The sequence below is a fragment of the Entelurus aequoreus genome, linkage group LG04 (genome assembly GCF_033978785.1).
Source record: "Entelurus aequoreus isolate RoL-2023_Sb linkage group LG04, RoL_Eaeq_v1.1, whole genome shotgun sequence".
In the NCBI taxonomy this organism is placed as follows: domain Eukaryota; kingdom Metazoa; phylum Chordata; class Actinopteri; order Syngnathiformes; family Syngnathidae; genus Entelurus; species Entelurus aequoreus.
In genome coordinates, this window is record NC_084734.1 from 60,795,745 (window position 1) to 60,808,579 (window position 12,835).

Genomic DNA, 12,835 nt, shown 5'->3' on the forward strand with positions numbered 1-12,835 from the left:
CTAACACAAGAGGAAGGTTAAAAAGGGAAAAAAGAAAATAATTCAATAGAGAAATTTAGTTTTTCCCCCAAATAGAAAATTCTGCACAATTTGGAGGATGCTTAATTTAAGATTTGCAAATTGAACAATGCTTGTTTTCAGAATAAAATACTTATCTCTAGCTTAAAAATCATGAGTTTCTCCATATAAAGTTAAAGTACCAATGATTGTCACACACACACTATGTGTGGTGAAATTACCCTCTGCATTTGACCCATCCCCTTGTTCACCCCCTGGGAGGTGAGGGGAGCAGTGAGCGGCAGTGGTGGCCACGCTTGGGAATCATTTTGGTGATTTAACCCCCAATCCCAACCCTTGATGCTGAGTGCCAAGCAGGGAGGTAATGGGTCCATTTTTATAGTCTTTGGTATGACTCGGCCGGGGTTTGAACTCACGACCTTCCAGTCTCAGGGCGGACACTCTAACCACAAGGCCACTGAGCAGGTCAATATAGTTAATAGTGATATAGTTAATTTCTCTCGTTTTTAGTATTTTCTCTTAAAACCGAGTCTTAGCAGGTCTCACACACAAGATTGTCATGATCAAGCAGGTTTTTGCTCGCGTGATTTGTCTTTCACCAACGTTGGGACACATGGAACAATCTCTGGTCCGGCTCTCAATGAACTTACGAGGTGTCACACGTCAGAAATAAAATAATGTTTTGAGATTTTGGGGGTTATTTACAGCTAGAATTCACCAACTCGAGTATTTCATATATATACAGTGGGGCAAAAAAGTATTTAGTCAGCCACCCATTGATTGTGAATACTTTTTTGCCCCACTGTGTATATATATATATATATATATATATATATATATATATATATATATATATATATATATATATATATATATATATATATATATATATGAAATACTTGACTTTCAGTGAATTCTAGCTATATATATATATATATATATATATATATATATATATATATATATATATATATATATATATATATATATACATATATATATTTATTTATTTTATTTACATAAAAGAAATACTTGAATTACTTGAATATCCATTAGATGGCAGTATTGTCCTGTTTAACTTCTCCGTTCATGATGAGTATATCATTTCGGCCACCGTGTTCAATGGAGAAGTCTGTTCTACATATTTACAAGCAACATACACCTTCCCCGAACTGTCCTGGATGAACTGACATTCTTGTTTCCATTCGTTTGAATTCGTTAGGCAAGCTGTTTATATTGTGGGAAAGCGGACGTGAGAACAGGCTGTCCCCACTCAGTCTCAGGTCCGCATTGAGCTGGAGGGGGCGTGGCCTCCAGCTCCGGCTGAATACCGGGAGTTTGTCGGGAGAAAATCTCTGCCGGGAGGTTGTCGGGAGAGGCGCTGAATACCGGGATTCTCCCGCTAAAAACGGGAGGGTTGGCAAGTATGACTTGGTGAAAAAGGATTCTTTACTATTTGGAGGTCTATGCTCTCAGAGGGTTTTTTTAGTGTACTACCGTATTTTTCGGAGTATAAATCGCACCGGCCGAAAATGCATAATAAAGAAGGAAAAAAAACATAAGTCGCACTGGAGTATAAGTCACATTTTTGGGGGAAATTTATTTGATAAAACCCAACACCAAGAATAGACATTTGAAAGGCAATTTAAAATGAATAAAGAATAGTGAACAACAGGCTGAATAAGTGTACGTTATATGATGCATAAATAACCAACTGAGAATGTGCCTGGTATGTTAACGTAACATATCATGGTAAGAGTCATTCAAATAACTATAACATATAGAACATGCTATACGTTTACCAAACAATCTGTCACTCCTAATCGCTAAATCCGATGAAATCTTATACGTCTAGTCTCTTATGTGAATGAGCTAAATAATATTTGATATTTTACGGTAATGTGTTAATAATTTCACACATAAGTCGCTCCTGAGTATAAGTCGCACCCCCGGCCAAACTATGAAAACAACTGCGACTTATAGTCCGAAAAATACGGTAATCTCATTTTGCCCACACACAAAAGGAAAGGAGGGTCATCAACTCGAACCACTTTCTCACCCACTGTGCGAGCCACACAAACACAATGCATGCTGGGAAGACAATACGCACACTTCCTCAAAACACTGCAAATAAAAGTTATTTCATTGCAAAAATGTGCAAATCAGGCGATAGATTAAAGCATAAAACAATGCATTCACTTTGCGTATAAATGATAAATGGGTTATACTTGTATAGCGCTTTTCTACCTTCAAGGTACTCAAAGCGCTTTGACAGTATTTCCACATTTACCCATTCACACACTGATGGCGGGAGCTGTCATGCAAGGCGCTAACCAGCAGCCATCAGGAGCAAGGGTGAAGTGTCTTGCCCAAGGACACAACGGACGTGACTAGGATGGTAGAAGGTGGGGATTGAACCCCAGTAACCAGCAACCCTCCGATTGCTGGCACGGCCACTCTACCAACTTCGCCACGCCGTCTGTGACATGTAGTTGAATGATGATAATACCAATAACTCACAGCTTATATCTAGCCTGGCGTTGCATGTGGACATGCCCGCATCATTGATGGCAGACAGTGTGTACCAGCCAGCATCTGACTTGGTCACTCGGTCTATCAACAAGCACTGTCGGCCCGATCCATCCTGGTAGAGACTGCACAAGAGACAAGGTTGCACGTTCCAAAGAGCAAATATGCATGCAAAAAGACATTTTAAAAACAGATTTATTAGAGTGCAACACTGTGGCTCACCTCATTCTATTTGGGTCAATGCGCAGCATGTCTGTATCCTTCTTCCAGAAGAGTTGTGGAGGGGGAGAAGCATCTACTTTACATTCTAATCTCACAGTGTCGCCCTCAAGAGCTCTGGAGTTGGACATCTTTTGAACAAAGGTGGGAGGACGCAGAGCCTCCTGGGCTGCAAAAGAGGCGAAGAAATAGCTAAATTTCACATCTTTATAGACATTGCTTCAAGTTTAATTTTATTTGCAAGGTTCTACACGGACATCTGAAAAATGGAAATTTTGGATTATTTTGTCATTTCAGAAAGTGAAACTTATGATATATGCATTGTACAGAGAAATATTGCAATTCTTGCAATTTTAATTGAATTTATATATACCAAAAAATGAGTGTCTATATATAAAATTAGATGGACAAAAGTAGGATAGTCTAAAAAGAAATACCATGCTTGTGAAAAGTATGTCCATGTATGTGCGATCAATACTTGGTTGGGCCTCCTTTTGCTCAAATTATTGCATCAATACAGTTGTTGGGTGTGGTGTCCATCGTCTTCCTCTTGACCATACTGAATGGCAGGTGTGTCCAAAAGTTTTGCCTATAAGGGCCAAAGTGAAAATGGAAATTGGCCAAACAGCGATTTTAAGGGTGAAATAAACACCGTATTTTTCAGACTTTTAGTTGAAACTTTTTCCCCAAGCTTTGAACCCTGCGGCTTATACAAAGGTGCAGCTAATACATGGATTTTTCCCCTCACTAAAGGCTAAATCATGGAATGTATTAAGCAACAAAATCAAACCATGTACTGAAATGATCCACATTAGGAAACTGTTCAAACTCAATGTGTTCACAAAGTACAAGGAAGAAGAATCCTGATAAACATCTTGAACCTTAATAAAAAGGAGAACATCTTACTCATCTCATAACCCATTAATAAAGACTACAATGACTTTTTGGTTTTGTTAGAATAGCTGTTGTACTGCCTAATTTACAATTAGGTATGCAAATACACATTTACAAACTCTATTCATGTAAATATCTCAATTCACAACATTCCAGTATATACACTATATTGCCAAAAATATTTGGCCACCTGCCTTGACTCACATATGAACTTGAAGTGTCATCCCATTCCTAACCCATAGGGTTCAATATGATGTGGGTCCACCTTTTGCAGCTATTACAGCTTCAACTCTTCTGGGAAGGCTGTCCACAAGGTTGCGGAGTGTGTTTATAGGAATTTTCAACCATTCTTCCAAAAGCGCATTGGTGAGGTCACACACTGATGTTGGTCGAGAAGGCCTAGATTTCAGTCTCCGTTCTAATTCATCCCAAAGTTGTTCTATCGGGTTAAGGTCAGGACTCTGTGCAGGCCAGTCAAGTTCATCCACACCAGACTCTGTCATCGATGTCTTTATGGACCTTTCTTTGTGCACCGGTGTACAGTCATGTTGGAAGAGGAAGGGGCCCGCTCCAAACTGTTCCCACAAGGTTGGGAGCATGGAATTGTCCAAAATGTTTTGGTATCCTGGAACATTCAAAGTTCCTTTCACTGGAAATAAGGGGCCACACACAACTCCTGAAAAAACACCCGACACCAGAATTCCTCCTCCACCAAATTTCACACTCGGCACAATGCAGTCCGAAATGTACCGTTCTCCTGGTAACCTCCAAACCCAGACTGGTCCATCAGATTGCCAGATGGAAAAGCGTGATTCATCACTCCAGAGAACTCGCCTCCACTGCTCTAAAGTCCCGTGGCGACATGCTTTACACCACTGCATCCGACGCTTTGCATTGGACTTGATGTATGGCTTATATGCAGCTGTTCGGCCATGGAAACCCATTCCATGAAGCTGTCTGCGTACAGTACGTGGGCTAATTGGAAGGTCACATGAAGTTTGGAGCTCTGTACCAACTGACTGTGCAGAAAGTCTTTGCACTATGCGCTTCAGCATCCGCTGACCACTCTGTCAGTTTACATGGCCTACCACTTCGTGGCTGAGTTGCTGTTGTTCCCAAACTCTTCCATTTTCTTATAATAAAGCAAAGCAGACAGTTGACTTTGGAATATTTAGGAACGAGGACATTTTACGACTGGATTTGTTGCACAGGTGGCATCCTATGACAGTTCCACGCTGGAAATCCCTTGAGCATTCTTTCACACGTTTGTAGAAACATTCTAAAATGCCTAAGTGCTTGATTTTATACACCTGTGATTAGGACACCTGATTCTGATCATTTGCATGGATGGGTGGCCAAATACTTTTGGCAATATAGTGCATCTGTGGCGTATGTTCCGGTGCAGCTTATATACGATAAAAATACTTTTCTTAAAAAATTTAGTGGGTGTGGCTTATATACCAGAAAATACGGTACTCTGAATGTAAATAAACCCCCTTTAACCGGCTACTTATTAGTCATCAATGATTCTGAGCTTGAAAGAAGTCATTATCAATACTACATTTTGCGAGCCAACAAAATGCTCTTTGGGTAAAATACTTCGGGCTCCTCCGCAATATAGATTATTTATTGGGTTAAATTCAGGCTGGAACAATCAAGCACAGTAAGAACATTGTCGTTGAACCAGGGGCAGGTGTGATGCTGACAAATGAAAAATAAAGCTTGACAGCAGAAAGTATGAAGCTGTAAAATGTCTCGGTAGCTTTGTCGACTTGAGAAACACGGTGAAGCAACACCAGTAGATGACATCTTCACACTGCACTTCAAGAATCATGGATACTGCACTTTTCTACTCTTCCTTCAGACTCTGAGACCTTAGATTTCCAAATGATATTAAACATTTACTTTATTCCGAAAGGGGCATTGAACCACTGAGCAACAGTCTAGTTCTTTTTGTCTAAGACGCTTCAGACGTTGTGGCTTGAAATGAGAAATATGACAGTTGTAGCTAAAAAGTAGGATATTTGTGTGCAGTGCTTGTTGATGCGCGGACTCCAGCCTCAGTCCACTTCTTGTGAAGCTCCAACACATTCTTGAATGAATTCTGCTTGACAATCCTCAAGACTGCTGTTATCCTTTTTTGCTGCTGAGCCTTTCTCTTCCACTTAACCTTCACTGAATATGCTTGAATACAACACATTCTTCAGCAATTACCTTTTGTGGCTTACCCTTAGGAAGTTGTCAATGACAGTCTTCTAGACATCTGTCAATCAGCAATCTTTCCAAGGATTGTGTAACCTACTGACCCGCACTCAGAGACCATTGAAAAGCTCAATAAACATTTGCAAGGTTTTGAGTTACTTACCTGAATACACCAGACTTTCAAAAATGTAATCTTTTTTTTTACTATGCCTTTTCATGATCTCCAAGATAGTCATCAACCGTTGGAATATTTCACAATATCTATGTTTCACTTTCTGAAATGAGTGACAAATATACAGCTTCACCTTTTCCATATTTTGTCATGTTACAGCCTTACCTAAAACATTCTACCCACAATACCCCATAATGACAATGTAAATGTTTTTAGAGTTTTTAGAAAATGTATTAAAAATACAAAATAAAAACTAAATATTTAGAGCCTTTGCAATGAAGCTCAAAAGTGAGCTCAGGGTCAGCCTGCTTCAACTGATCATCCTTGAGATGTTCCTGCAGCCGGTAAATTCAGTTGGTTGGACGTGGTTAGGAAAGGCAAACACCTCCATATAAGAACACAAACCAAGACTGAAGTTAAAAGGAATTGTCTGTAGACCTCCAGGACAGGATTGTCTCGAGGCACAAATCTGGAGAAGTGTACAGAAAAATATTTGCGGCCTTGAAGGTCTAAATGAACAGTGGCCTCAATCATTCCGAAATGGAAGACATTTGGAACCACCAGGACTCTTAAGAGCTGGCAGGCCGTCTAAACTGAGCGATTAGGACAGAAGGGCCATAGTCATGGAGGTAACCAAGAACCCAATAGTCACTCTGTGACAGCTAAAGCATTCCTCTGTGGAGAGAGGAGAACCTTCCAGAAGGACAATCATCTCAGCAGCAATCCACCAATCAGGCCTGTATGGTAGAGTGGCCAGACGGAAGCCTCATACGCTAGTTTTCCAAAATTCACTTAAAATACTTAAACCATGAGAAACATAATTCTCTGGTCTGATGAGACGTTTTAAGTCTTTGGTGTGAATGCCAGGTGTCATGTTTGGAGGAAGCCAGGCACCGCTCATCACCAGGTCAATACCATCCCTACAGTGAAGCACTGGTGGCAGCATCATGCTGTGGGGATGTTTTTCAGCAGCAGTAACTGGGAGACAAGTCTAGAGGGAAAGATGAATGCAGCAATGTACAGGAACATCATGGATGAAAACCTGCTCCAGAGCGCTCTTGAACTCAGACTGGGGCAACGGCTCATCCTCCAGCAGGACAACGACCCTAAGCTCACAGCTAAGATATCACAGGAATCGCTTCGGGACAACTCTGTGAATGTCCTTAATTGGCCCAACCAGAGCCCAGACTTGAATCGGATTGAATATCTCTGTAGAGATTTTAAAATGGCTGCATCCCATCCAACCTGATGGAGCTTGAGAGGTGCTGCAAAGAGGAATGGGCGAAACTAACCAAAGATAGGTGTGCCAAGCTTGTGGCATCTTATTCAAAAAGACTTGAGACTGTATATGCTGCCAAAGGTGCATCAACAAAGTATTGAGCAAAGGCTGTGAATATTTTTGTACATGTGATCTTAGTTTTTTATTTTTAATACATTTCTTTAAAAAACAACATTTGACATTGTCATTATGGAGTAGTGTGTGTTGAATTTTGAAGACAAAAATGAATTTATTCCATTTTGGAATAAGTCTAACATAACAAAATGTTGAAAAAAGTGAAGCCCTGTGAATACTTTCCGGATGCAATGTATGAACTTGTTTATGATATTCAATTTTTTTTAGACGTACTTGTATTTGACAATATATTATTAATGTTGACAATATGATAGCACTGATAGTTATCAGTTTGTATGATGATGCTTCTATTGCAACAGGGTGACCCAGAAAACAGAACCCATTAAAATGTTATTAAATCCTAAAAAGGTCCAGCAAATTTCAAGAAAATCTTTGTACGATCATTCCCCAAACTTCCAGTTATCTTGGTCACTTTGCTTAATAGTCATGTCTGTTCCCAAAGATGCTCTATATGGCCGTTGCGGCATTGGAGGGAAAAAAATTGTCAGCTACTTGGTTCAGGGTCTCTGCAGGTTTCAACAAGTCAAATTTAAGACTTTTTAAGATCATAGTGAATATAATTTAAGACCATTTCATATACATATACCTGTAGACAAAAAAGTACAAAGACAAAGGAAAATCAGAGGGGCCAGAATGAAGTGCAAGTATACAAATTAATTCACTGCTCTTTCACATTGGAAAACAAATGGTAAATTAACTACACACCAGAAGACTTTCTAATGTAAACTAGTTGAAAAAAATATTAGCAAACATAACAGCCAATTTTCAGATTTGCCATAGACGTGTTTTCTTGCAAAAAGTGCAGTGTGCTTCATATCAAGTGTTTTCATGTAACAACCAGCATGTCAGCATTGGTAGAGGAAAGCACAATATAAGTCTGTGAAAGAAGTTAGCATCTCTGCTAAAGCTAAATGGTTAACTTTTGCAGTGTTTTTGCAGCTGTCAGAATTGAGTAAACATATACAACTACTGTATCTGCACAAAGTTCTGAAAAACAAAAGAGCGATTGTCTAAAGAGAAAAATGTGATTATAATAGCTTGTGAATAATGTGGATAAAAAAATGTCTATGCTTTTACCTGTTTTTTTGTGACTTTTTGGAAAACATATTGCTAATAAACAAGGACTATGTTCGTTTTAAGCATGACAATCGCAAATCTTCCTTGTTTTCCTGACCCCACAATAAACTAAGTGTAAACACTAAACAGACAACCTTTATAGTTTTTAATGTCAGTTGCTGTATAAAGTTGGAGAAAAGATTAAAAAAACTGACCTGGAATTATTGGAATACATAATATAAATAATAATGATGTTTCAAATAGATTCACTGCTATGAATACAGTATTACTACGGAGAAATTAGCGTGTGCTTACGATACGTTAGTATGATTTCACTAGTAAACATCTCATATTAATATCCTTTGGCAATTGGCACCACTTTACCGACATAACACTCCTTAAAGCCTGGTGTATACTCTCCCGTCACGTAGCTGCGTCACTTCTGATGGCGTCTTGTTTGATTTATGGTTCTTCCGTGAGGAATTGCGCCAAAATTGTAATTCTCTTCCAAAACAGTAGGGGGCAGTACCCTCAGAAAGAGCAACTGCAGCTGTTGTTGACTAGATACTATATTTCCTTCTTGTGAAGAGTGATGACAACCACAACATCGACATCTTTGTCTAAACTGGAACTAATCATTCAGAATCATTAGTTTACTTTTAATGGACGCTATTATTTGCAACGCTATTCGGCTGTTTGGGACACGGGACGAGTTATGTAAATAAAGCTGTTATAACTATTGAAAATTAACAACATGCTGGTGCTAATGTGTATGTTCGTGTTCAAGTTAAGTTAATCATTTTATAGTTGTGCAAGTGATTGTGGCGTTTCAGCAGCTTTTAAGATTTATCCCGGATCTTTGACTTTTACATTATCAATCCATTCACTCTCACCACAATGTCTACAAACACTTCCCTCCTCGATGACTCCACATCCGGGTCCTAAACACTTTAGACATTTCCATCCACCGGCTGTAAGCATGCATTAAATTGATCGTTCTGGAGCCATAAATCGTTAAACTTGCACTTACCCATCTTATGCATATAATGCGTCTTTGCTGTAGGCTTTCGTTTAGTTTTCTCCACTGTTATGCTAAGCTGTAACAACACAGCGCTGCGCGCGCAGAGCAAACTAGGTGGTGAGTGACAACTTCTGACCGGGCAGCAAAGGTAGCCTACTTTAGTTCCATTTTATACATGTTATAGCATCCTCAAGAATCAAAACATTTAAAAGCAAATTGAATGCGTGTTTTAAATGAAAGTAATGTAGATTTTAAAAACCTTTCGAAATCATATTTGAGACCTTTTATATTTTAGCAGTAGTTTAGACACTTTAAAGCCTTAAATTCAAATTGGTGGATTTAAGACCCCACGGATACCCTGTCAGACACATTCTACCTTGGGATTTTACAATGGAGATTTTGAAGTCTCTGGACTTTACAACCCTGTCAAAAAAAAAATCAGCTTTTTGATGAAGAACCATCTGAAAATTTGCTTGCACTATAAAGTAGGATTTGTTGGGGGAATAGGCCTCAATTGGTTGACCAAGACATTTTGGGTAAGATTATTATTCCAATATTTATTGCACAATATCAACTGAAAAAGAAAATATAAATGTATATACCGGTAACAGATTTATTCAAATATTTGTGGGTTATGTGTTTTTGGTCACCCTGTATTTGTATAAACCTTCCATCACATTAAAGTTAGAGTTTAGAAGACAATTGAGTTGATTCCAACTTGAGAATACTGCAGACACCAATGCTATGTAATGATTTGTTGTTTAATATACACTGTTGCTATTTCCTGAGCATTAAATAATGCTGAGACAGTGTTATTGGATAGTATTTCTTCTAATGGTTTTAAGTTAACAATCTAACCTGTAAAAAGTTAAAGTGTGAAATAAAACTCAGTAAAATCTTCAGGAGTTGAGTTGATCTTCTCAGCTTTTATAAGTTCAGGCAGGCTAAAACACAAAATGACTTCATATGAAAACATTATTTTGGCTGCAATAAGACATTGTAATAATATATAGAGAGCAAAGTTAACTTCAGTAAAAATGGTTAAAGCCAATTAACGTCAGGATAAATGTAAATCATATCATTTAATGCGAGAAAGAAAGTTAAAAAATAGAAATAATTAGTGTGCACTTCGAGGATGTTGTGTTCGAGGTTTACTCTGAATACACCCATAATACAGTTGAGCTGATCTGGTGGAATATCCCTTGACAATAACTTTGCTAAAAGGATCAACAGAGGCATGACTGTAAACAGGTGTGAGTTACAAACCATTGCTAAGGTGCAGGATATACAATTATTAGTTGTATTTTCAGTATATTTCCCACAACAAATCTGAAGAAGTCCTGAAATCATGGTGTCTTTTCTATAGAAAAAAAATACATTTTATAAAGTTGTCTCAACATTTTCATACACGTATTAGAGAAAGTAATTACATGTTACCTATAACATCAAGCCTCAAGGTGAATCTGCTTTCTCCAGCACGGTTCCTGGCCACACATTCGTACACGCCAGCATGGTGCACTGTGACGATCTCAATGATGAATGAATGCATTCCTTTCTCACACACCAGCATCTTATGGTAGTCATCTGGACGGATGGCTTTACCATCCAGGTACCAGCAGACGTCTGGGGTTGGGAGTCCACCAACCTAATGTAGAGAAAAACTTTTGACTCTTCTTTTACTAAGAAAATCTCCTAAACACAAATGAACATATTTGAAAAGTGATGCTTCCAGTGTGTCTCACCTTGAAGTCAATCCTGCAGAAGCGTCCCTCCTCCACAGTGAGGTCTTGAGGGAGCTGCATGAAGCGAGGGGCGTAGCATTTTTCCTGGATAGCTGATCCCTCATTGCCCCGCTCATCCGTCCCAGAGTGGTGCTTCCCCCTGCAGGAGACCAATCATTGACTAATGATTCATTGCCGGACAACTCTTCAGTGCAACTGTCACTAATATGTTTGGATATCATTTATTGACTAAGTTTGCTAAAAGCTGTTGAAACAGGCAACAAAAACAACACACCAATTGTCTCACAAGAATATTCACAATTTCACCGCAATGACTTCACTTCAGCTGTCTTGCGGAGCCAACGCTGCTCTGCATGCAGCTGGTGATTGTAGTATTAACATGGAGCAAACACGCAGCACAGCCGCAACGCAACACAAATTTAGGGGTAAGACTCAATCAACAATATGCATCATTGTAGATTATTTTATTGTTTATTATACTGTATTTATGTATTATTAGTGGCCGCTATAGGGAGGAAGATAAATATACCGGGATAAAAAATAAGTGGCCAAAATAGACTAGGTTTATAACACATTTAAAGGCCTACTGAAATGAATTTTTTTTACTTAAACAGGGATAGCAGATCCATTCTATGTGTCATACTTGATCATTTCGCGATATTTCCATATTTTTGCTGAAAGGATTTAGTAGAGAACATCGACGATAAAGTTCGCAACTTTTGGTCGCTGATAAAAAAAGCCTTGCCTGTACCGGAAGTAGCGTGACGTCACAGGTTGAAGGCTCCTCACATTTCCCCATTGTTTACACCAGCAGCGAGAGCGACGATTACCCCATTAATTTGAGCCAGGATGAAAGATTTGTGGATGAGGAACGTAAGAGTGAAGGACTAGAGTGCAGTGCAGGACGCATCTTTTTTCGCTCTGACCGTAACTTAGGTACAAGCTGGCTCATTGGATTCCACACTCTCTCCTTTTTCTATTGTGGATCACGGATTTGTATTTTAAACCACCTCGGATACTATATCCTCTTGAAAATCAGAGTCGAGAACGCGAAATGGACATTCACAGTGACTTTTATCTCCACGACAATACATCGGCGAAACACTTTAGCTACGGAGCTAACGTGATAGCATCGGGCTTAACTACGTATAGAAACAAAAGAAATAAGCCCCTGACTGGAAGGATAGACAGAAAATCAACAATACTATTAAACCGTGGACCTGTAAATACACGGTTAATGCTTTCCAGCCTGGCGAAGCTTAACAATGCTGTTGCTAACGACGCCATTGAAGCTAACTTAGCAACGGGACCTCACAGAGCTATGCTAAAAACATTAGCTATCCACCTACGCCAGCCAGCGCTCATCTGCTCATCAACACCCGTGCTCACCTGCGTTCCAGCGATCGACGGAGCGACGAAGGACTTCACCCGATCATCCGTGCGGTCGGCGGCTAGCGTCGGATAGCGCGTCTGCTATCCAAGTCAAAGTCCTCCTGCTTGTGTTGCTGGAGCCAGCCGCTAATACACCGATCCCACCTACAACTTTCTTCTTTGCAGTCTCCATTGTT

General features: G+C 39.3%; 1 protein-coding gene across 3 annotated transcripts in view; it reads right to left on the minus strand.

Annotated features, from left to right (window-relative positions):
• Window positions 1-12,835, minus strand: part of myot (myotilin) — a 68,888-nt gene that overhangs the window by 4,114 nt on the left and 51,939 nt on the right. The window contains exons 14-17 of one of the 3 annotated variants that reach the window (XM_062045406.1): window positions 11,268-11,406; window positions 10,963-11,170; window positions 2,770-2,935; window positions 2,539-2,672 (exon numbers count right to left, since the gene is read on the minus strand). In XM_062045406.1, coding sequence (XP_061901390.1) covers window positions 2,539-2,672; window positions 2,770-2,935; window positions 10,963-11,170; window positions 11,268-11,406 — 647 coding nt within the window. Of the gene's footprint in view, window positions 1-2,538; window positions 2,673-2,769; window positions 2,936-10,380; window positions 10,886-10,962; window positions 11,171-11,267; window positions 11,407-12,835 lie in introns of those variants that run through there. The other 2 variants (XR_009825944.1, XM_062045407.1) reach the window with 2 other exon arrangements.